Here is a 26,578-nt window from a genome sequence, read left to right on the forward strand (position 1 = left end):
GACCCAATCAGATTGGCAGCAGGGCCTGTACTCTTGGAGTGAATGGCCCATCCTTGGTGGCACCGACCACCTTTGCTTCTTCAAATACCTGCAGGGGCCAGGCTAGTGCTCAGAGCAATTCTCACATCTCCATCCTGAGGATTGCTCCACTGACAAAACCCGCCCTCCTCGGAGGTAGAACACCCTTTGCTTCAGTCCTTGGGAGCTCTTTCCCAACAAGGAGTTTGGGCTTGTGTGTGTGTGTGTGTGTGTGTGTGTGTGTGTGTGTGAGTGTATGTACTTTCCATCTTTTAAATAAAGCAAAATTGAACTGGATCTGCAGACATGAAAAACCAAAAATGTCTGAGGAGGGTCTGGAGGGACCAGGGGCTTTCCTGCGAGGATGGAATGTCCCAAGAGTGATTTCATGTACACTTAGAGGGGAAGTCCATTTCACATGACATAAGGTTTTTATTGTTAACACTCTTTACCAGGGTTTACATCTGCTCATGTGTATCATTATTTTAATCAGTCATTCATCCTAAAAAACGCTATGATGGTGAGAAAATCCTCATCATGCAGTGCTCCTCCGAGGGGACACCGCACTCGAGGGCTATCTCTGTCGATGCTCACAGCAGGCAGCAGGTGCACATGGGACATGAGTCAGGCCGTAGGACTGCAACCATGCAGTCTGCAGGCAGGGTTTTCCTGTGCTTGTCACAGCTTGGAGGCCCCTTGACAGCCAGATGCCCTGCACACAAAAAACGACTAAGAGTATTGAACAGCGAAAGAGAGGCCCCAGAGCATGTAGCACAAAGCACTCTATGTTTATGCAAAGTTAAGAGGTTTTTCTTTTTCCTCTTATAGACCCTCATCCTCTGAAAGACAAAGTGTGAGCCTGAGCTCGGGGCTTCACCAAGGTATAGCTTGCATCAGTGAATGGTGAGGGCGATATGTAAGTTCCAATCTAAAATGAGGGCAATGTTTAAGTTCCAATCTATATTTGTCATGATAGTAACACTGGCTAGTATCGTGTCACCTTCAATGCACCCCCAAAATATTACTTAAATTTTTTTAGTAAATTCATTTATTTAGTAATCTGTGAGGATAATTCTTCTCCCAGTTGAAGGCATGATGCATCTCCCAGGTGATATGTAATCTCTATTGCGAGAGACAGAAAATTTTGTAACTTTTACACAGGGTTTCCCCCTCCTGTTGGGTAAGGCTGGGCCCAACAATAGACAGACAGATATGTTCAATAGGTGGGTAGAAGCAGATTTAGATCACTGATCTGTCAGATAATGTGATGGGTAGCTCTCTGTACTCACTGCAGTAGGAGCAATAGATCCTCTCATTAAGACAAACTTTTGCTTTTAAAACCCAACTACTTTTGTTGCAGTCATGACACACCAAGCCAACCAGGCAGGAAGCTCAACATTGTGGTTATTTTTCAAACCATGTCGTGAAGGGTTTGTTTGTGTGTTGTCGTTGTTGTTGTTTTTTTTCGTATGAAGGCATTCTTCATTTTTTATTGTTTGCCCCTTCCCCTGAATAACAGCAATTCTAGAACTTTGGAATAAGTATTGATTTCTATTGGAAAATTACAGATCTGACTGTAGAAACAAAGCAAATGATCTTTGACCATGATCTGTTGTAGTTATTAGGTAAGTGCAATGGTTTCACAGAATTTAAATAAATAATCTCATAGCCCTCTTTACCTAGTTCTTTAAATAGCTAAAGTACCATATTTTATTTTACATTATTCACTTTCCTTTATTTTTAATCATGGTACAAATATAAACTGAAAGAACTTAAGAAATAATTCAAGCCTTGAGTAGCAATATTGAAATATTCTTTTTTTATCATTTTACTGGGGACTCATACAACTCTTATCACTATCCATCCATCCATCCATTGTGTCAAGCACATTTGTTGCCATCGTCATTCTCAACAATATTGAAATATTCTATGGGAAAGTTAGTGAGTCATGGAAAACATCGAAAGAAAATGGAAAGACTACACAGAGTCACTGTACCTAAAAGAACTAGCCTACATTCCACTATTTCAGGAAGTAGCATATGAGAAGAACCAATGGTTCTGAGGGAAGAAGTTGAAGCTACACTGAAAGCATTCGCTAAAAGCAAGGCTCCAGGAATTGATGGAATACCAATTGAAATGCTTCAGCAAGCTGATGAAGCACTGGAAGCACTCACCCATCTATGTCAGGAAATTTGGAAGACAGTTACTTGGCTGACAGACTGGAAGAGATCCATATTTATACTCATTCTCAAGAAAGGTGCCTAGCAGCATGCTCAAATTATTGTACAATATCGCTGATATCACACGGAAAATGAAATATTGCTGAAGATTATCTAACAATGGTTACAGCAATACTTTGACAGGGAGCTGCTAGAGGTTCAGGAGGGATTCAGAAGAGGCCATGGAACAAGGGATATCATTGCTGATGTCAGGTGGATCTTGGCTCGAAGCAGAGAGCACCAGAAAGATGACTGCATGTGTTTTATTGACGATGCAAAGACATTTGGGTGGATCAAAGCAAACTGTCGATCACCTTGAGAAGAACGGGAATTCCAAAATACTTCATTGCGCTTATGAGGAAGTTCTACTGGTCAAGAGGCAGTTGGGCGAACAGAAACCTGGAAGGCTGCATTGTTTACAATCAGGAAAGATGTGCTCCAGGGTTTTATCCTCTCACCATATTTATTCAGTTTACATGCCGAGCAAATCATTAGAAAAGCTGGATTAAGTGAAGAAGAATGTGCCATCAGGATCAGAAGACATCTTATAAATAATCTGTGATACGCAGGTGACACAATCTTTGCTGAAAGTCAGGAAGGTGTGAAGCACTTTGCTGATGAAGAGCAAGTGTTGTATGCTTCAGTGTGGGTTACAACTCAATGTAAAGAACACCAAAATCCTCACAACTGGAGAAAAGGTTGAAGTTGTCATGGATTTTGTCTTGCTTGGATCCATAATCAATACTGATAGAAGCAGCAGTCAAGAGATCAAAAGACAAATCTGTTACACGAGATCTCTTTGGAGTGTTGAAAAGCAAGGATGTTGCTTTGAGGACTAAGGTGTGCCTGACCCAAGCCATGGTATTTTCCATTGCCTCATCTGCATACGAAAGTTGGACGTTGAATAAGGAAGACCAAAGAAAAGTTGATGCATCTGAATAGTGGTGCTGGGGAATATTGGAGCTAGTTTAGCACCCTAAAGGGCACACTGATCTGTCTCGGAAGAAGTAGGGACAGCGTGCTCCTTAGAGGCAAGGATAGAGAAACTTTGTCTTACCTCTTGGACATGTTGTCAGGAGAGACCAGTCCCTGGAGAAGGACACATGTTTGTTAAAGGGAAAGCAAAAAGGAGGAAGACGCCCAAGGGGATGGGTTGACACCGTGGCTGCTGCAGTGGACTCGAGCACAGGAATACCTGTGGGAATAGTACAGCGCCAGGCAGCGTTTCATTCTGTTGTGCATAAGCTCACGATGGGTTGGAGCTGACTCGATGGAACCAAACAACAAACAACAACATGTGCAGAACACTTGCCATTCAACATTTTCTACGTATGCCATTCTGTGACACTAAGTACTTTCAGCATGTTGTGTCGCCACCACCGCCGTTCCTTTCCAAATGTTTCCAGCACCCTTAACAGCAATGCAGTGCCCACTAAGGAATGGATCCTTTTTACCACCCCATCTCCTTTGGTAACCAGTCATAGATCTTTGGCTACTGTAGATGCTTCATATAGTGGGATCATTTTATTCTTTTACATTTTGTAGAATTTCTTACTTTCAAAGGGTTTAAAAATCACATGAAAAGGGGAAAGGGTTCTTTGACTTGATATAATGCACTCACCATGTTGGTGACTGACCGGTCCTGGTTTGCCCAGGAATGTCTTGGTTTTGAAACTGAAAGTATCACATCGCAGGAAAACCTTCAGTCCCACACCATTTGGGACTGTTGATCACCCTATAACTAGGATTTCTTTGGGTGAAATATACACTTCCTTTACATGAGAAAAAAATTATGATTTCATCATCTTATTCTTTGTATCAACTTGGCTAGACTATAATTCTCAGTGGGTTGGCAGACACGAGACTGGGTGCTCTTCCATAATGTGATGTAGTGTATCGCAATTGCTTTCCATGATGTGATCAGCCAACCCCCTTGCCCTCCCTCCTCTCTCCTGCCCATTCCCTGCATTTCCTCATTGCTTAACTTCTGGTTCATGGAGCCGAAGCCTGCTGAAGTCTCCAGCCTGAATCACAAAGTGGGGACTTGACACCTCCTACAATTGCACAAGCCAGATTCTTTATATATGCACAGAGACTGGTTTTTCTCCTCTAAAGAATCCAGCCTAAGACACTGAATAAAATGTTGGACAGGGCCAGGCATTTTCCACCTGCTTTATTTATATACATGGAACTGCTTTCTCCTCAAGGATTGCGATAGGCGGTTGATGTTTTCCAGAAGGCAACTATTGGTTGAAGGAAAGATAATATCAATAGTTCTCCCTGGGGAAAAGCACGGTTTGGTTTTTGCTGAAATATATTCATAGGGCATCAGATTCACTAGAATATGTTTTACCAGAAACCATCTCAGAATAGCTATGAACACCCTAATAGATATTCCTTATAATATTAAAATGAAGATACCAGAATGCTTGGAAGAATAAGTATTTATTTCAAAGGATAGTCATCTAAGTGTTATTAAATGTTATGACATAGAGGGTGAAGGTATAGAAACATATCACTTAATCATCTACTTCAACCTAAATCCCCTACTGCCTACAATCTCAGACCAGACACTGGTCCAAGATCCTGGTCCTGAGTGGTACCATGTATGCTCCCCATTTGCTTGGATTGAGGCAGCTGTTTTATTTATTGAACTAGAAAATTCTGTTCACATTGCTCTATGCATTTGCTGGACCCCAGGGATACAGAAGTAAGGGCAAAATTGACCCATACTTCCCCCATATTTATTTACAAGTCCATGGGAAAGAGGTGCTGTGCGTGAGTAATATTCATGTGAGATGGTATATTCTGAGTTTGTAACATTTGTTTTGGTCATAAAGGAGGACCCTTAGCACTGCCCCTAGTTTTCTGTAAATATGGATGTCCTTGTATTTCTGTGGTCCTGGGGTACAAAGTGTTCTTTCTAAGCGAACACATATCAGTACATTCTAGGTGAAATTCTAGTTATCTGTGCCAGGGCACAAGATTGGCCTGTTTTAGTGCTTGCGACAGTTAGATATTTTGTGCCACCACAGCTCCTGTAGGAACATGTGGGCAGACTTTTAGGCTGTCAATCAGGTCACAGCTTGCTTGGAGGGCAATGGTGATAAATGGCTCCTGAGGTTGGCCTTTTCCTCTTTCTCCCTGGTGATTGGACAAGCACGCTCTGCCCAAGTTAGCGCCTCTGCCCTACCTGTGGGCCGAGCCAACCTGTGGAGCAGAGAGTGGTAGATCCTGTCGCCATACCATGCATCGCTATGCTTTGAAGTTCCATTGTGGCCCGCGTCACTATGCTGATGTGCTACTGATTTCTACTACACCTCAACATCTCATCTTCCCATTGTTGCCGCCCCACCTAGCCTGCCTGCTGCCTATGATCCAAGTCTGTTCTCTTGCCTATGGGCAGACTCGCACTTGCCAGCAGCCACTTCGCTGTCTGCTTCCTTGACCTTGGACCAGCAGCTGTGGTGAATTGGAAGGACCTTCAGTATATTAACTGTCTGATGAAAGTGAGTTATGAAAGTGAGTTGGACTGCACCCTCTGTACTGCTGTGTGGACGAATTAGCTTTTGTATTCCGTCTCGCTATATAAACCTACCCTTTTTTATATATAATCATAAATGTCCTGGTTTTGTCTAGAGAACCCTACCTAACAGTGCTACATTCCAGAACCTTATGGCTCATAAAGATTCATTTCTTGAGCATCTGTAATAGAGGGATGATAGACGTGCTGTTCACCTAGTTAAAGGACCCTGACAAAATGGACACTTCTGTGTAAGACTGCACTGGTTTGGAATCTTCCCCTCTCTTAACTATCTGTAGCCCCTCGCCTCTTATGGGACTCGTGACAGATTTATTGTGGCAACTTGGCCAATAGGACCATATGGGCAGAGTTTGATCAAGTTGCAACTTGGTTGGAGAGTAAAGAGATAAATGCCTTCCAAGGCCTGCTCCCTTCTCTCTTCCTCCCTGTGATTGGACCAGAATGCTGCTGCTTGAGCTAGTTCTTTGCCTCAACCATGTGCTGCATGACCTGTGGGCCAAGCCAACCCAAGGATCTATTTGCTAGAGCTTGCGCTTGTTTTGAAACCCATTTTCACCACACTGCTGGTATGTACATTGCTTGAGTTTGAGATCCCATTAGGGTCTGCTTCAATAAGCTCTTGTGCTACTGATTGCTGCTGATCCACCCTGCTGTCTGTTGCCTGTGAACAGACTCTACTGTCTGCTTCTTTGACCTTGGACCAGTAGCCCTCATGAGTTGAAGGACTTGCAGTATATTAACTGTTCCCCAAAAGTGAGTTAAACTGAGCCTCTGTACTGCTATGTGGGTTAACCAGCTGTTATATTCCTTCTTGTTGTATAAACCTATTCATATATATATGTATATATATATATTATATATATATATATATATATATATATATATATATATATATATATATATATATATATATATAAATCATAAGTGTCCTGGTTTTGCTTCTCTAGAGAACCCTGCCTAACACAGGACTCTTCTAAAACCAAATTCACTGACATCGAGTCAATTCTGATAGGACTCTTCCAGGTGCCATTTTCAGAAGGGAAGCCTTTGGGGTTTAGATCAATCAGTAAAAGCAGCATGATTCTATAAATTCAGGTGTGGGCGATGCTCAACCTTATCAAGAGAAGCCCTTTTTTATCATACTGTGAGGAAAATGGAATGGACACATGCGAACTCTCAATATTCAGACTGTACTTTCTTTCAGCATGCTGTTGCTGGACTAGGTCAATACTTGTAAATGTGGACTGTCATCCCTGGAACACTGGGACAAAGGGACATCAGTGGAGAAGAGTCAAATGTTAAATGTCATGGCTAGGCCTTTAGAGGTTACGTGGAGCAGAGGCTCAAACACAGAGAGCAGCGGGTGCTCTGGGCTTGGATTAGTTGGGAGCATGAGAAACTAAAGGCAGGCTGAGGTGGGTTGCAGATGCTAGGAGCTCCAACCCATCTGAGTGCCACTGTCAGGAAGATGAATGTGTCTTTGGAGACCAGAAGCCGCTCTGGAGATGGAAAGAGGGAATGATATGTGTGTTAGGCTACAGTGTCTAAGGAAACAAACCCAGTAACACTCATTTGTGTATATGATGAAATAATCATATATCACGGAAGCTTTCCAGCCCAGTCCAACTCAAGACCTCAAGTTTAATACTATTCTGCAAGCCTCTCTTCAGACTCGCCCCTGCAGCCACATGTAATGATGCAGAAAACAAGAGGATCACAGGGCAGTGGTTGCAGTTATGTGGCTCCAAATTCAGTGGAAAAAAATGGCAGTTCTCAGGGTGGCCAGCAAGCAACCAGGTGAAAGGGGACAGAGAAAGGGAATTGCCAGGGTCCTCCTTTTAAGATTCCCCAAGGACACAGAATCAGGCTGTCACCTCATTGACAAATTTGAGTCCTCCTCTACACTCTTACACACCACCAAGATGACATAACATCACCTAACTAACGCACTATGCGCTAGGGTCTCAATCTGGAAGGCTGAGAAGAGAGTGGTAGGTGGAAAGTGGCGGTGAGGTGAGCAGTAGCCAAGAATCAGATCATACCACAAGTATTTGCGCACTGCTCCGCCTGGGACCTGGCTAGGCTTACAGACACAAACTTAAAGTGGCGCCATATTTATCTTCGAGGGTAGCACAGAAAAAGAAGAAGACCACAGTTTATGTATCTCCCTCCAATGCTATACGCCAAGTATTTGAGGTGGAGAAAGAAAGAGGGCTATGGGAACAAATAGAAAGGCAGGACTTCCAATCCAGTAAGACGGTTCAAGTAACCTCAGTGAGGAAGCGCTTCACTAAAGGTGGGCCAAGGTTAAGAGAACCAAAGGAGCTGGCCAGCCACCCTCCAGTAAGAGTAGGGAGCTGTTACCACCCAAGGCCTGAAGAGGAAGAGGGAAAACAGGTTTACTGGGAACTCAGCCAAATCAGGGATGCAAGCTCAGACTGCTCGCATCTGTCACTCGTTAGAAAGATCGCCCAGTGGGAGCCACCTGCCACCTTCCCAGGGCTCATCGTAGGGTAAAGGAGGGTGGAGCAGGTAATCAAGACTTGAGAAATCAAGAAAGGCTGTGCGGACGTGGCACTCTTGAATGGAATCATGCTAATATTAATAATAAGTGAGCGAACATGAGTAGAGCACTTAGAAATATACTTGGACCTAATTAAAGTGAGATGTTTTTATGATCCCTGTCCTACTTATTATTAATGCCACCAGGCCCTTAATATTTATTATGTCCAATTTCCCAACAATCCTGGAAGATGAATGTTATTTCCTTTTTACACATAGGAGGTTAGGCTCAGTGAAGTTGAGCAAGAGGTTAAGTCAACATTCACCCTCTGGTCTGCCGAGCTCAAAGTCCATCAGCCCAGGCTGCATCCCATGAAGATGAACAGATGTCACCAGCCAGATGACAGAGTCCAAGTACAGGGCAGTTCCAAAGGAGAATTTGTAGACATGCAAGCATGATGACAAGAGAGGCAGTGCCAACTTTGGGACCTCAGGCAGTCCGCAGAGTAGGAGGAGAGAGGTGCAAATTGGAGAGAGACAAGGAGTGGGACAAAGAAGGCAGGACCAGATTAAGAATGTTCTCAACGTTTTAGTTCCTTCTCCGAGCCAGTGAGGATTCTTTAAAGGACCTGGATTTCTCAATAAACACCTTGAGAGCCATGTGGAGGAGCGCATAGTCTAGCTATCCTATCCACAAGGCTGAAGATCAGGTCAGTCATCAGACTTTTGCATAAAGTCAAGTTAAAAAATTGGAGCTCTTAAAGATGCTTGATAGTGGGACTACAAAGAAGGCTACTTTTTAGAGAACAAATAAAGAGTTCACAAGACTTGGAGACAGAGTGGATACAGAAAGAGGTGAGGAAGGAGGAGCAAGGGTAACACCCTTGTCTCAAGCCTGGGAAACTATGAAGGTCATGATGCCGTTCACAAAGGCAGAGGACTCAAAGGAAGAACAGGTTTGCCAGGAAAATGATGGCAATCTCCTTATGCTGCGTTTCAGGTGCCTCTGGCTTATCAGGTGCCACATAGAACAGAGAGAGCCAGGTTACACAAGATAAAGGCAACAAGCGCAGTGGCAACCTAAACTTTAGTAGTATCTTACAATATGCTCGTTTTAGAAGAACGTGATTATTTTTGCCACCTTTGATATGCATCAGTAGCAAATGCTACCGTGGTAAGGTTAGGGTTATGAGCATTTATTTTAGTAAGTAAAAAAACAAACCAAAACAAACATGTATTGAGTTCTAATTTTGCATAAAGGATCTCTGGTGGCACAATGGTTAAGCACTCATCTGCTAACCAAAAATGACCACTTTTAACCCACCAGTGGCTCCACCGGAGAAAAGATCTGACAATCTGCTTCCATGAAGATGATGGCCATGAAACTGATGGGAGAGTTCTACTCTGTCCTAAAAGTTAGAATTGGTTTGAAAGCATGCACAACAACTGGTTTTCATAAGCTACTGAAATTAGTGTTAGGAGATGGGAAGCCAGGAATAAAAGGTGAAAAAGATAGTTTCCAGGAGGAACTGATGGTGGAGTAAGGGACACAGTGCCCTGATGATGAAATGAGGGAGTGACTTCAGGCAGGAAGGGAGTGCTAGGTGTGGGCCGTGAGCATGCGTATCCTGAGGTCCACAAGTGAACACTCATCTGATGACATGAGTCACAAGTCCCCTTCCAAGGATGTTGTCAGCAGTAAAAAACAAAGGCTTGAAAATAGGTCAGTAAAGGGCAACTACCCAAATCCCACTGGTAGAGAAAATTAGACTTGCCATAGCTCTTTCTAATATACCACATCCCGTTCCACATTAGTTAGCTCAGACAGGTAACAGATAGTGAAGAAGTAAACTAAAGAATATCATCAATCGTAAAGATCATGAACGTGAGCTATGGTGCTGTGGTGGACCAATAGGTAACATCATGATACATGGAAAAAAGACTGAAGTTCTCAAGGATTTTATCTTTCTTGGCTCCACAATCCATGCTCATGGAAGCAGCAGTCCGGAGCTCAAAAGACGAGTTGCATTAGGTAAATCTGCCTCACAAGATTTCTTGGCAGTATTGAAAAGCAAGAATGTTACTTTGAGGACTAAGGCAGACCTGACCCGAGCCATGGCATTTCATGGTCTTATATGCATGTGAAAGTTGGACCTTGAATAAGGAAGACACAAGTAGAAAGAAAATGTGTTGGAAACGATGATGGCAAACATGTACATATGTGCTTGGTACAATTGATGTATGGATTGTTATAAGAGCTGTAAGAGCCTCCCATAAAATGATTTACTGAAAAAGAGAGGGGGGAGAGAACAAGGAAGACAGAAGAATAATTGATGCGCCAGACGCGGAGGGAAGGAGCGACGGCCAGCTGCTGAGAGGCCACGGAGCCAGCGACGACCCCCATGGCGGCCACCAAGGATTTGCATGAGGATCGGGACACCACCGAAAATATAGATGAGTCTAACCACAACCCCCAGTTCGAGCCAATTGTTTCCCTACCCGAACAAGAAATTAAGACGCTGGAGGAAGATGAAGAAGAGCTTTTTAAAATGTGAGCAAAGCTGTACCGTTTCGCCTCGGAGAACGACCTCCCAGAGTGGAAGGAGCGGGGAACGGGCGACGTGAAGCTCCTGAAGCACAAGGAGAAGGGGAGCATCCGCCTGCTCATGCGCAGGGACAAGACCCTGAAGATATGTGCCAACCACTACATCACACCGCTGATGGAGCTGAAGCCGAATGCAGGCAGTGACCGAGCCTGGGTCTGGAACACCCATGCCGACTTTGCCGATGAGTGCCCCAAGCCAGAGCTGCTCGCCATCCGGTTTCTCAATGCTGAAAATGCACAGAAATTCAAAACAAAGTTTGAAGAGTGCAGGAAAGAGATTGAAGAGAGAGAAAAGAAAGCAGGGGCGGCGAAGACAAACACAGAGAAGGTGGCCGAGAAGCTAGAAGCTCTTTCCGTGCAGGTGGACAGTGAAGAGGCTTCTGGGACCAAGGCGCCTGAAGGCGAGGCGGTCAAGGAGACGGTGGAAGAGAAGCAATAAATGGGCTAATATTATCCCTTCTCCCTTTCTTTTCCTTATTTTTTTATCCCACCTCCTTTTGAATCTATTTTTTATTCTGTTTTGTTTACAAGGAACTTTATATGAAGCAGTTTGAACTCCCAACATCCAGACTTTTTTTTTTGTTTTGTTTTTCTTCGTCCTCTCGAAGACGATTTCAGAAAATCCATTCCCCAGTCATGAAAATGTACTGTGCTCACTTTTTTTTCCCACAGTGGAAACACTTATTTACAGTCATCAACAATAGAGAATAAAAATGGCATTTGATAACTTAAAAAAAAAGAATAATTGATGCATTTGGATTGTGGTGCTGGAGAGGAATATTGAAAGGACTGTGGACTGCTGAAAAGACACACTGCTCTGTCTTGGAAGAAGTACAACTGCAATGTTCTTTCGAGGCAAGGATGGGGAGACGTCATCTCATGTACTTAGGCCTGGGCAGGAGAGACCAGGCCCTGGAGAAGGACCTCATGCTTGGTAAAGTAGAGGAGCAGGAAAAGGGAAGAAGGCTCTCCAGGAGATGGATGGACACAGAGGCTGCAGCAATGAGCTCAGGCACAGGAACCATTGTGAGGACGGTAGAGGAGGATCCAGCAGTATTTCATTCTACTGTAAATGGGGTCACTATCAGTAGGAAGTGACGACAGCAACTGACAACTGCAACAATGATTACAGGGAAGCAGATGTTCTAACCAGTGAAATAGGATGGCGTTTCAAAAGGTTCATGGGAAAACTCCATGATCTTTTCATTTCAATTTGTCTATGAGCTCTTTGAAGTCTTCTTATATGGAATGAAGTCATATTTAAAATGTCCCCAGAGAATGTTACAAAACTAATAATAGACTTTTCAGCTGATGGTTTTGACTTTCCACCAACAATCAGTCAACAAATGTGTGGTAGGTAGAATAAGACCCGAAGAAGTCCACTTCCTAATCCTCAGACCTTACATACCATACATGGAGAAAGGATGGTGCGCATGTGATTAAATTAAGGATGTTGAATGAAGGCAGTTATCCTGGACTCTCTGGGCCAGTCAAGTGTAATCACAAGAGTCCTTACAAAAATTAAGAAATGCAGAAAGGCCAGAGAAATTTAAATATACTGTCCTACTGGCTTTCAATACGGAGGATGGGACCAAACCAAACCCAAACTGCCACAGCAACCAAACACTCGCTGAGATCTGAGTGACTCCAACTCATAGCAACCCTGTAGGAAAGGATCCTATAAGAACTGGTCCTTAGAAATTCTAAGATGCTAGATCTTTACAGTAGCACATAGTCTCTTCTTTCTTCCACAGAGTGGCTTGTGAGTTTGACCTTCCAATCGTACAGTTAGCTGACTAAGAGGGCTCCTTTGGACGAACAGGTTGAAGTGGAATCGCTGAAACAGGGGAATACCTTCCATGCAGTGAAAGATTCATGTAACATAGTTGGATTGTTCAAGCTGCACATTCCAAAGAAAGACTCGACCCTCCTCACATCCTAGGCAATAAACCGTAAAACTTTCGGAATATCCTGCTGCTAAGACTGCTTTTGTTTACCTAAGCCCTTGGCCATACCAGATAACCTATGTGTTAATAAGGTGAATTATTGTGGGTTTGACACCTGATGGCATAGGGCTGCTAATCACAGGGTCAACAGTTCGAAACCACCAGCCACTCTGCTGGAGAAAGTTGAGATTTTCTATTCTCGCAAAGAGTTACAATCTCTGAAACTCACTTGTCCTATTGGGTCAGTATGTGTCAGGCTGACTTGATGGCAGTGAGACTGGCTCGTTTGGTTCTACACCACATGGTAACAGCTGGGCTTCTGAAGGACCTGAAGAAGGGTCAACTGCACAGGCAACTAGCCGGGCCCGTACTACCAACTGCCAGGGAGAAGCCTGGACACCGAGGCGTGGGTGAGCTGGTGTTCTCATTGCTGGGAGATTTAAGCACTGTTCTTCAGACGTGACTGGGAAAGGACAGCTAGCATCTTATACCTGATCTCTGCTCTATGCATTTTCAGTTGCTACTTTATTCATCTGCATCCTTTTCCGGTAATAAACTGTAAGGATGAGTGTCAACTGTCACAGGGAGCCTTAGTGGTGCAGTTAGTTAAGTGCTGGATTGCTAACTGAATGGTTCCTTCGAAATTACCAGCTGCTCAAGGGAAGCCAGATGAGGCAATCCACTTCCCTCGAGAGTTACAAACTTAGAAACACTAGGAAACGGTTCCACTGCGTCCTACAGGGTTGCTGTGAGTAGGAATTGACTCACAGCAGGATGTGTGCATACAACAACTCTTGTCAGTTCATTCTGTGAGGTCTTCTAATGCTGGGGTGGGGAGCATCCCGCCCACAGACCACGTGAGGCCTGAGCCATCCCCAGTGCCAACTAACAGCACATGCCTCGCCAGAGAGAAGCTGTTCCAGCAGTTATTTTAGGGATGAGCTAATTAAAGATTTTGACCAATATGGCCTGCGAGTCATGTCCCGAAATGGTCCTTGGTGGGGAAAAAGCTTCCCACCATTGTTCATTCAACCTAAGGATAGTCTCGGGACAATACTTTTAATTCTTTACTTTCAACTTTTGGATCTTCAATACTGAAATACCAGTGGTGCAATTTAAATCCATGTTTTATGCTTTTGATCCAATTACAATGCGGACCAAATGAAATGGTTTGAAGTTTCTCTCCCTCACACGTTAAATATAACCAACTCCACCCCACCCCCCACCAACTAGTTGAGTTCACCTCACAGTGACCCTATCCAATCAAATAAAAAAAAGCATGCAAAAAATGAGTTGATAGCTGTTTCCAAAGGAACTTTCATCAGTGAATCACTGAGAATCAGAAGAGCTTAAGGAGCATATAGTAAACAGCTGGCACATAGACATATAGTAACCATCTCCTCTGCAACATCTATAGAAGACAGGCTGCCGAGAATACATTAGCTGACAGAACAGTGAGTTAGAAGCAGTCTCCGATGAACTGAAATGATAGTCTTAAAATCAGTAAAATGAAGCAGGAGGTATAGAAAAGGAAATGTATACATTTAAATGTGAATAAACAAAATATGAATGGAAAAGAATGAACAGCGTTAATAAAAATCGGAGCAGGCGGATTTTAGATGACAGAAAAGCTCCAGCGAATCAATAACCTGATAAAATAACAGTATCGCAAATAACAAACCAAGTGGCACAAACAGAAGTGTAATCATCACATAAAAGAAGTACCACCATGTAACGCACTGTACCCAGACTAACTCCATCAGGATCTGCCTGCTCCTAGTCCAGTTCTCAAGATGCCATTCCGTCCCAATTAATGTCCTCAATTTAATATCAGGCGCTTTGTAATGTTGGGCTTTCAGTGTGTGTTCTAATTCAGTGTTTTAAATGATTTACGTAAATCTTAACTTCTTTGGTTAAGTTGAGATAAATCTTAGTAAGACGACATAAGTGATTTATAATTGAATATCAGTTTACACAGGCCTCAGCAATAGGACATACGTTTTTCAGAAAAGATTGAAAACATTCAGGTCATTTATGCAGCATCTGCAAGTTGAATCTGAGTTCCTTGGTCTATTTCTCCATTTATCCAGCACAATTAGGGACAACCAACCAATTTCATGATTTGTTAGTTTGACTGTAATGCTCTACGCCGTGGCTCTCAACCTTCCTCATACCACCCTGTAATACAATTCCTCATGTTGTGGTGACCCCCAACCGTGAAATTAATCTCATTGCTACTTCATAACTGTAATTTTGCTACTGCTATGAATCGGGCGACCCCTGTGAAAGAGTCGTTCGACCTCCCCCAAAGGGGTCATGACCCCCAGGTTGAGAACCGCTGCTCTAAGGTATTAAAGATATGATTACCCTGGCTCTACAGTAGGCAATGGTGATATTTTGGATATTTCTCTTGTCACACCTTAAGGAGCCCTGGTGCCCTAGTGTTTGCCGTTATCAGTTCAAGACCACCAACTGATCCGCGCCAGAAAGACAAGGCTTTCTACACCCAGTAAAGAGTTACAGTCTGGGAAACACAGCGGGTAGCTCTACCCTGTTCTACAGAGTCACTCTGAGTGGGCATCAACTTGATGCCAGTGTGTTTGCTTTTGCTTTATTGCCACACCAGGGAGCCCTGATGGCGTAGTGTGCTACACACACACACACACACACACACACACACACACACACACACACACACCAAAACAAAATCAAACAAAAAACTAAACAGAGCCCTTGCCAACTTATAGTGAGTGACCCTATAAGGCAGGATAGAATTGCCCTTGTGAGTTTCTGAGACACTATCTCTATGTGAGTAGGAAAATCACCTTTCCCCCATGAAGTGACTGGAGGTTTCAAACTGCAGACCATGCAGATCTCAGTCTAAGACTTAACCACTAGGGCACCAGGGCTCCTGGCAGTGACTGCACTGCTAATCACCAGGTCCGGGCTTCGACCCGCCAGCCACTCCACAGCAGGTGAAAGGTGACGCTGTCTCCGAAACCCACTAGGGGCAGTTCCATCCCGTGCTCCGGGGCCACTATCAGTCTGAGTGGACTCGAGGGCAGTAAGTTTGAGGTTAGAGCCACATCAAGTCATTAGTGATTTTAAATCTAACCCGATGAGAGAACCAATTCCCCACATCTCAGAGCTAGTTTACAAAACTCGTCTTTGTTCCTGCTTAGTACCAACATCTGTACTGGTTTCCTAGGATTGCGCTGTCACACTATCACATAGGCAGTGACTTAGAACAACAGACACGTGTTCTCTAGTGGTTCTGAAAATGGGAGATCTGCAACCTAGGTATAGGCAGTGCTGTGCGCTCTAAAAATCTGTAGAGAAGATCTGTGCTTTTTCTTTCAGCTTCTGGTACCTTCAAATGCTTCCTGGTTCCCCGGCAGTATAGCGCCAATCTCTCTCTGTCTCTGGATTTTCATGACTGTCTCTCCTCTGTACAATCTAGGGCTCGTCTCTGTTATGAGGATACCACTCATCTTGGGTTAGGGCCCACCTTACTTCAGTATAACGTCGTATTAATTTAATTTCAGTTGCAACAACTCTTTTCCCAAATAAGCTCACACTTTCGATAGTGAGGGTTAGAACTTCAATCGATTTCTTTTTTTCTGGCAGGGGGTGGGGCTGGGGTGGGACACAAAGGCAGTTGTAGGTAGTGGCTACAGGTCATCCTGGTGAAAATGTCTACAAATAGTATCTGCTCCTTACCCCAGCCAGTCCTTGACTTCAGAGAATAAGAACCTGAGGTACTAGGTTTTCCAGTTTTCAAAGAGTAGCCGGAAATCTGGGTTATTCTATAAAATCTCCCAACTTAAAAAAGTGGACGACTATATTAAAAATGAAAGCCGTGTGTAGAACAAAGGAACCATGAATCAATTTGAAACCTGTCCTGTGTTTAATTATCTAAAGGGCTATCGCGTTTGAGGGAATACGTGAGACTTAGTTCTAGGTAACACGGGGACAAACCTGAGAGCAACAGGTTGAAGTGGTATGGAAGTAGATTTTAATCATAGTATTCTATCTGGTCAACAGTAGGATAAACTAGACTAGAGTAAAAGAACTAGTAAAATAAACTAGAGTAGCTGGTGGTTGGATTCAAACTGTCAACCTTTGGGTTACCAGCTCAATTCTTATCTTACTATGCCACATGAGTGTAAAAATAGTGTACATGTAAGTATGAACACTTTATGTAAGTTGTACTCCCATAAGAAGGGAGCAATCAAGCAGTCTAACAAGAGCTGCTTCGTTTGCCTTCTTATACCTCATATGTCTCATGGCTGGCTCTGTCAGCTGGCCCTCAGCCAGCAATGATGTGGTCCCTGAAGAAGATGTGCAGTTTGTGCCGGTCCCATAGGCCATCTTTGTTGTTGACTGGAGCATGCTTACTTCCCTTCCTTGTATTCCTTTCCTTGTGGAGGGGTATCTGTCATCTATCCATGTAGCCCTCTTGGTTGCTTCCTGACTGTGCAATTACTCCTACCCAGGTTGTGTTTGGAAGAAGAGGCTGCAATGCACAGCCAAGCCCCTTCCCTTTTATTGGTTGTTCTTATTCTTGGGAGCATCTGCTTGGGAAGATCCTAGTGGGAAGTCACTCCCACCTGTTGCTCCCTGCCGAAAACCTTGAGAAACATCTGTCCCACAAGACCAGGTCTGTCCTTGCCTGCAGCTACAGCTGTGCATTTATTAGTAATACTATTTTATTTTTCATAGGCCCTGTGTTAGTCTGAATGGACAAGAGAAACCCATTCATAACACTCATGCATATAAGAAAGAGCTTTATATACAAGAGAGGTTGAACATTGAGAAAACATCCCAGCCCAGTCCAGATCAAGTCTGTAAGTCCGATATTAGCCCATATGTCTGATACCAGTCTATATATTCCTCTTCTGACTCATGCAACGCATGCAATGACGCCGAATGCAGGAAGATCGCAGGCCAGTGGGTGGAAGGTCTTGTGGATCCTGTGGCAGTAGAAGCATCTCAGTGTTGACAGGGATCTCCATGTGGCTCCTTCAGCTCCAGGGCTCCAGGATAGCTCCATGTGTCTTCTCAACAGGAAGGTCTCACAGGGAGTGATCAAGTGTCTCACCTCCAGTGAGCTATTTATCTCCTTAGTGCCTCCAAATAAGATCATCAAGCTACAACCTGATTGACAGGCTACACGTCACCCCTTCACTCTGAATCCTCAAATTGACACTAGATTATGTAACTACCACTGGCCCTATCTATCAACTCATTTGCCCTTTACTGGTCCTGACCCATTTGGGGGAAAAGGATGACAATTGTTTAATTCCCACACTGATCTTCAGAACTTTGTAAGGACAGACATTACAAACCTGGAAACCTCCATTAAGACCGATGTCCTACAGAATTTAAAATGTGAAAGTATTGGCTAATCTTTATTTGTTAACTTATTTTTTTCATTTTTGAGGAACATTAAACCCATGGTTATGGTTGGTTTTGAGAATACTAATATATTGCATGAATTTTTGAATTAGTTGAGAATCAGATACAGAAGATACATAGGGATTGGCATATTGGCTTTACTACCTATAAAGATGAATTAATCATCTTGGTTTGGACGCTGGGTCCAAAATGGTCTTCAGGTAGAATTTACACCATCTACTCCCCAGGCAAGGCAGCTGGAGACCTTCCTCAAAAAAGCAACATCTGGCTTCTGAGTTCACCCCACAGGTGCATCCTGTGGCCAGGCTTTTGAGAGAGAACGAGAGAGAGGACCTAGAAGAGAGGAGAGCAGTGGTCCTTACACACTGAGTCTGGGTCCTTGAAGGGCAGGCAGAATCAGGACTCCTCAGGGAGGATTGGATGGGTGGTAAAGAAGAACAAGAAAATATTCTTTCCGCTACTTCTGAATGGTCCGCATGTCTCTTTTCATGGGCCAAGGCCAGTACAGGTGGAGGAGGCAATGCGTTTGAAATGACAATGTTAAATAAAGTGACCCTTTATTCAAGTCACTTTTCTGACCCGTGTCCTGGCTCCTGGAACCCATCTCTTCTACCCTTGCACTCTCACTGGTCCTCCACAAACACATTTATTTACTTAATAATCTTAAGAAGAGGTATGGTTATTAGAATACAAGGTAGTATGTGCATGTAGACTCACAGACTGCATGTGGGAGGAAGCTGACAACACAGCACCAAGTTCAGTCTCACCAGTAACACTGCTGAGACAGCCATCTGTCTGCACTCTGTCTGCAGGCACCCAGTGAGCTCCGACATGTTACTCTCTTAAGAAATACTCTACTTTACCCTACCGTTGACCAGAGAGACTACTAGGATTAAAATCTACTTCCTGTTGCTCTCAGTTTTGTCCCCGTGTTACCTACAACTAAGCCTCACGTATTCCCTCAAACACGATAGCCTCTTCGATAATTACATGCAGGACAGGTTTCAAATCGATTGATGGTTCCTTTGTTCTACACAAGGCTTGCGTTTTTAAGATAGTCGTCCATTTTGTTTAAGTCGGGAGATTTTACTCTGCTTCCGTAAGGATTTACGGCCTTAGGAACCTTGGAGAGCAGTGTTCTGCTTTCTGTCTTATAGGATTGTGACGCATTGTAATCAACTCTGTGGCAGTGAGTGGATTTATTTGTTCTCATGCAGTCATGGAGCTGCCACCAGACCAAGACAGAACATTTTCTGCATTGCTTTAAGGAGTAGCTTAAAGTCCTTTCCAGAACCAAAGAAGCAAGCCCAGAGAGGTTTTTCTATTTCCATAGCTACAGTTTTTTTTTTTCAAAGAGCAATTTAAAAGAATAATTTTATTAGGGGCTCATACAAATCCTATCACAAGCCATACATACATCAATTGTGTAAAGAGCATTTGTACATTCATTGCCCTCAGCACTCTCAAAACATTAGCTCGCCACTTAAGCCCCTGGCATCAGCTCATTTTCTTGCCTCCTTCCCCTCTCCTCCCTTCCCCACGAACCCTTGTTAATTTATAAATGATTATTTTGTCATATCTTACACTGTCCGATGTCTCCCTTCACCCACTTTTCTGTTATCCATCCCCCAGGGAGGTTATATGTAGATACTTTCCATGCTACCCTCCCTCCACCCTCCTGGTATTGCCACTCTCACCACTGGTCCTGAAGGGGTCAATCCGCCCTGGACTTCTTGTTTCCAGTTCCTATCTGTACCAGTGTACATCCTCTGGTCTAGCCAGATTTGTAAGGTAGAATTGGGATCATGATTTGTGGAGCAGGGGGAGCATTTAGGAATGAGAGGAAAGTTGTATGTTCCATCGTTGCTACACTGCACCCTGACTGGCTTGTCTCCTCTCCACGGCGACCCTTCCGTAAGGGGATGTCCAATTGCCTATAGATGGGCTTTGAGTCTCCACTCCATACTCCCCCTCATTCCAATGATATGATTTTTTTGTTCTGATGATGCCTGATCCTTTTGACACTGTGATCGTACAAGCTGGTGCGCTTCTTGCATGTGGGCTTGGTTGCTTCTGAGCTAGACGGCCGCTTGTTTGCCTTCAAGCCTTTAAGACTCCAGACGCTGTATCTTTTGGTAGCCGGGCACCATCAGCTTCCTTTGCCACATTTGCTTATGCACCCATTTGTCAAAGAACAAGTGTATATTAAGAAAACATCCCAGCCCAGGCCAGATCAAGTACATAAGTCCGATATTAGTCCATAAGTCCAATACTAGTCCATAAATTCCTCTTCAGACTCACGCAGCACATGCAATAATGCCGAATGCAGGAAGATCACAGGTTGGTGGGTGGAAAGTCTTGTGGATCCAGTGGCGGTGGAAGCATCTCCAGGGCTCTCGCAGGTCTCAGTGTGGCTCCACGTGGGCTTGTCAACAGGAAGGTGAAGCAGAGATAGTGTAGCCTGCCCTCCAGAGAGAAAGAGGAAGTTCCCAGAATCCTCCATAGCTACAGTTTTTAAAGTAGGAAAATTCAATTTTACTCAATTTATACTCACTTCTATCATAAAATGCTCTTTCCACACTGCTGTTTAATTTACAAACATAACTTTACAATCATGTCTACCTTATCCATTTTAGTAATCATTTCTAATTTTTAAGCATAACATTTTTATTTTGTAAGCTTATAAAAATCCTACTTATTCAGAGATATTATTGTTTCCAGTGGAGTGAATACCTGCCCGAAACTTTGATTTCCTCTTAAGGCAAAATTGTAGGTTATCTTACCCTGTTCTCACCCATAGTAATAGTGTCTGAATTAGAACTACTTCATCACAGAAATTTGTCATAATTAGTCAACCAACGACAGTAAGATCAAAATAAAATAACATTTCAAAGGAAACCACATCTCCAGGAAGTGTTTTTTTTCTAGAGTTTTTAAGTGTTTTAGAGGAAAACGCACTGATTGCACATGTGCATGGGCATATTTCTGTTCAATGGCACAAGTAGGATTTTCGTGCTGGAAATTTTATTAGGAAGTTATTTTCACAAGGAGTTTTCAATCTCAGTTAAAGTTTTACATTATTGATTTGCAAGGTGATCAATTTGGGAAAAAAATCACCATGTGTTCTTTTCGTTAAAAGAGGCCAATTAGATACGAAACAGATAAAATCTAGGCAAAGAATATCTCCTCACAAGTTACACATACGCCCACACCACATGGGTACATTCAATATAAATGATACTTTAATGGAAATTAATACAGACATATTCCAGTAAATATAAAACCCCCAACACACTGCCATCAAGCCCATGCTGACTTGTAGTGACCCTGTAAGGAAGAGGACAGGTCCTTAGGGTTTCCAAGTCTGCACATCTTTATGGACGTGAAGTGCCTCCTCTTTCTTCCCGAGTGGCTGGTGTGTTCCTATTCATGAATCTTTTGGCTTGCAGCCTGAGGCTTAACTCACTATGCCACCAGGCCTCCTGATTCCCATAATCATATATAAGTCATATAACTTAATATAACATGCCAAGGCTTTGTGGGTTCGTGGACTGACTGGCTGCTGATGCAGATACTAGTTTCCCATTACCCTTACTAGGGGCAGCTGCCCCCACACTCCAGATTTGCATAGTCAAGCTGGGACACGTAAGCTGTTAGCACAGGCCTGGGAGAATGAAAGTCTTAGCACAAATCACATCCTATCCTTGTCGGAGGAGACCTATTTTAGATCGTCCTAAACAAATAGCTTGATGTCAAACTACAAAGCTCAACGATGGGTGTTCAGATCCGATCCAGATTTGTCTTATTCACTGCTGACAAGGAGTTGCCGTGGATGAATTTGCTCCCCATTACCCCCACACCCACGCACACACACACACCTCACTGCCTCTGAATGAAGGCACCCACCGTAGGCTTTATGTACTTTCACACTTAATAGTAACCTAAAGGTGACATTCACTGAAACTCTGTGCTGGAGTCACAGTGCCGACTGTGCCCCGAGTTCGTTTGCAGTGAGGAGTTGAGCCAGTCACACTCTGGGATTGAATTTCCCCTTTTGTATCATGAGGGCATAGGATGAGACGATAGATCAGGCTCGAGGGAGTTCTAAAGGGCAGTGACTCTGTATCAGAAGATTCCTGCGGATTCTACGGTCTTGGCTGTAAGGAAGCACATCACAAATAGGCCTCCTTGACAGCCTGGAGCCAAGCATTCCTCATCGCTGCTGCCCCTTCTAGAGGGAAGTGAGAGTGCTCAGAAAGACCTCAAATTCACTGAAAACTTAAAAGGGTTTTATTCCATTGTTACTTCCTCCTTGCTTGATGTGTTATAAGAATTCCAGAAGTCACAACCAATTTCATCTCTGTCACGGTATTCGTAACACATGATGTCTCTATCAAGTCCCCAGACGACTGTTGGTGTGTTCCTAGTTACTATCAGTGGTTTCGCGCTTAGAGCAAACCTGTGTACCACAGCACAAAACACTGCCCGGCGCACTGCCATCAGAATGGCTATTGTTCTCTTCAACTCGTATTCCTTCAGGCATTTTTAAATTTTAATTTTTCTTAATAATTAAATCATCTTATTGGGGGCTTGTACAACTCTTATCACACTCCGCACAATCCATCCATCGTGTCAAGCACTTTTGTTTCCCTCATCATTCTCAAAACATTTGCTTTCTACTTGAGCCCTTGGTATCAGCTCCTCACTTTCCCCCTCCCTATCAGATCCCCCTCCCCCATGAACCTTTGATAATTACTAAATTATTATTATTTTGTCATATCTTACACCTTCTGATGTCTCCCTTCACCCACTTCTCTGATGTCGGTCCCGCAGGGAGGAGGTTATGTGTAGATCCTTGTAATCTGTTCCCCCTTTCTCCCTCCACCCTTCCCTCCACCCTCCAGGTTGTCGCCACTCTCACCACTGGTCCTGAAGGGATCATCAGTCCTGGATTTCCTGTGTTTCCAGTTCCTATCTGTACCAGTGTACATCCTCCAGTCCAGCCGGATTTGTAAGGTAGAATTGGGATCATGATAGTCGGGGGGAGGAAGCATTTAAGAACTAGAGGAAAATTATGTTTCATCATTACTACACTGCACCCTGACAGGCTCATCTCCTCCCCATGGCCCTTCTGGAAGGGGATGTCTAATTTCACACAGATGGGCCCTGGGTCCCCACACCGTCCTCCCCCTCATTCACAATGCTATGATTATTATTGGTCTTTGTTGCTGATACCTGATCAATCCCTTCAATGCCTCGTGATCTCAAAGGCTGGTGAGCTTCTTCCATGTGTGGTTGTTGCTTCTCAGCTAGATGGCTGCCTGTTTATCTTCAAAGCTTTAAGACCCCAGACACTAGATCTTCTAATAGCCGGGGACCATCAGCTTTCTTCACCACATTTACTTGTTCACCCATTATCTTCAGTGATCGTGCCAAGAGGGTGAGCATCTCAGACTGCCGAATTATTAGCACAAAGTGTTCTTGTGTTGAGGGAGTACTTGAGTAGGGGCCCACTGTCCATCAATTTCCTTAATACTAAACCTATAAATATATACAGAGATCTATTCCCCCTCATCGTATATAAATATATTTACATCTGTATTTAGACCTCTATAAATGCCCTTTGTCTCCTCGTTCTTTCCTCTATTTCTGTGTCCTTTCCTCTTGTCTCACTCTGTTGTTATTGTTGTAGCTATTGCTGGTCTTCCTCTAAATGAGCCTTTAGAGCTAGAAAAGCTATTTTTACTGAGGAGCAATTACTATAAAATTGAAGCATGAAGCAGTTTATAATGAGAAGAGGGGCTAGAGAGGGAAAGAAGTGACTTCTTGGGTTCCCTGCATATTCAAGGTAATGTCTCTAGTCGCTTATTAAGGTCCAGTTGTATCTCTGTTTATGATTTTTATAGGTTGAATTGTGTCCTCCAAATTATGTTATATAAATTCTAACCTTTATGCTTGTTGAGGTAATCTCACTTTTAGAATATGTTTTTGGTTCCGATTGTTATTGAGGCCTTATTGGTGTAGAGCGTTTTTTAAATAAATTGCTTTAATATCAAGTAAGGTGCTTAGACACAGAAGCAAGCAAGCATAGATGGGGGAAGATAGATGGTATGTCGTATGAAGTTTGCTGTCTTGGAAACTAAAAAGAGACCAGGATCTTCTCCCAAAGCTGTCAGAGAGAGAAAGCTTCCCCCTCTACCTGGTGCATCTAGCCTCCTAAACTAGGAGAACATACATTGCTGTTGATTAAAGCCACCCACTTGTAGTATTTCTATTTCAGCAGCTCTACAAACCGGAGACATGATTTTTATGAAATACACCATGCCCCGTGTTCTTACCACAAACCCAAACCAACTAAGGTCAAATTGATTCTGATTCATTGCATCTCTGTGGAGGGTTTTCAAGGCTGTAAATCTTTATGGGAGCAGATAAGCTCATATTTTGTGTTATCCCTAGTGTGATTCTATTAGCGGCTTTCAAAAGAATCTTAACACGATCTTCTTGCTCCTTAATGGATCTCAACTTAGTAAGAAAGATACAAACACCTATTGGGCAATGACCCCCCCCCCCCAGGGTGGTAGGATTCTGCGTTCCTGTATCAGGAACCTTATGGAGCTTATTCACCTCTATGTGCCCAGCACATGGCAGGCGCTTGATGGAATGCGTGTTGACTCTATGAGTAAATGAGTGAGGGGGAAGCAGTGGGACCTTGAGCAAGTGACTTAGATACTGTTTTCCTCATATTTCTTCTCTGAAATGGCTTTGAGAAATTATTTGCTTTAAGTCTTTATTCTGGAAAGGAGGAAACTTCCCCCCCCCCCACACCCCGCCCGCCAAGGAGTTAAAAGCTATTTTCCCAAGGTCCCACAGTTAGCCAAGCAGAATTGAAACTAAAATTCACATATTTATACCCTGAATGTGACATCCTATGATACTCTCTTCCTCTTGAACCAACTTTCATAGACATCAATAGATAATGCAGTCAGAAAGCCCCCGAAGTCTGTCTCCCCTCTTGACAACTTCCCCTGTAGGGGCTCATCATTCAACGCTCATGTCGAAAAATTCTCAAAAAAGGAAACTCTGGGAGCCAATCATCACTGGGCGTGGCTCGTCACAGACATTATTCAACACATGGAAGAGGAACCAACTAAAGAGGGAGCATCCAGAGCCAATATGAGGTAACAAAGACAGATCACATAGGAGTTCTTGGTTTTACTGTGCAATGAGGTAGGAGTTTGCTCTGACTGTGTCAATCATATGATAACATTGAACTGATCACCCCAGCACTGATGAGCCAAGCACTATCTCAAATATATGATGTGAAAGCCATAAGAAGGATTAAAAAGTAAAATGAGATAAATCAACCTGTTGATCAATAGAAAAATCTATATTTAAAAGGAAGACAACAGAGTGATCAATACAGGGCTTAGGATGCCATGACTTCTGGTTAGGTGGGGAAACGCAGAGACCTAAGCTGGAAGGGGACTAGAAAACAAGATGTAATGATTGTTAAATTTCAGGATTTTTTGTTGGTGTATTGGTAGTAAGGAGTGTTGGGTTCATGGGCAGATTTTACATTAGCAAAGTAACTTAATGAGTAAATTAATAAAAGTGGGCCATGCATGGATCAATCAAAAGAGAATATCATTAGCCAATTCTGATTGTTCATGAATGCGAAAAAAGTGGAAAAGGAAGAGTAGTTATTGTGTCTAAATAATCTCCTTACTATTTCTCTCAAATGAGAAAAGAAGTAGTTCATGGTTTCCAAATATTTTTAGTTATTGTTATGATTTTATCTGTTGTGATCATTACTCTTTCACTTTCAGGTAGAAAATGAAAGTCTCTCGAGTGCTTTTAGTATCTGGGTTAAGCTATACATGCTGATACATGACAATGATTGAGTACTTTATGGAATATTTTAATAGCTGCAAGGATATCTGGTCTACTTCTGTAATAAGAATCAGGTACTTGGGCTTACAATAGCATACTGACATGCTAAAACTTGCCTTTGTTTCAGTAATGAAATGACTCAGGAGATGCTTTTTCTGGTCCTTCAGTGGATAAAAAGGTGTGTTTCTAAGACTTTTAAAAATAGAATTGGGAAGTAAGCAAAGATACAGAAGAAAATAAAAACTGGCTGATTAAGAAAGCTGGAGATGAGTTCTGAACAGCAGCGAAGCTTCTCATTTACCACTTTATATTGTAATGTTAGTTGACTTCTTGCCATTTGATAGAACGAGAATCCGTGTTCCATAATCCACAGTGGAGATCACATAAAGTAAACCTGGAAAACTAGTAATATTTGGGGATCCAGAAGAAGAATATA

The 26,578-nt window shown here is 43.1% G+C and overlaps 1 protein-coding gene and 1 pseudogene across 1 annotated transcript in view; both read left to right on the forward strand.

Annotated features, from left to right (window-relative positions):
* Window positions 1-26,360, forward strand: part of LOC142440234 (uncharacterized) — a 33,682-nt gene extending 7,322 nt beyond the window's left edge. The window contains exons 3-5 of the mRNA XM_075542731.1: window positions 23,157-23,268; window positions 25,327-25,430; window positions 26,270-26,360. Of these exons, the coding sequence (XP_075398846.1) occupies window positions 23,157-23,268; window positions 25,327-25,430; window positions 26,270-26,360 (307 nt within the window). The remainder of the gene's footprint in view (window positions 1-23,156; window positions 23,269-25,326; window positions 25,431-26,269) is intronic.
* LOC142437448 (ran-specific GTPase-activating protein pseudogene) lies at window positions 10,686-11,327 on the forward strand (annotated as a pseudogene).
* Window positions 26,361-26,578: the final 218 nt, after the last annotated feature.

The sequence above is a fragment of the Tenrec ecaudatus genome, chromosome 1 (assembly GCF_050624435.1).
Source record: "Tenrec ecaudatus isolate mTenEca1 chromosome 1, mTenEca1.hap1, whole genome shotgun sequence".
Lineage (NCBI taxonomy): Eukaryota > Metazoa > Chordata > Mammalia > Afrosoricida > Tenrecidae > Tenrec > Tenrec ecaudatus.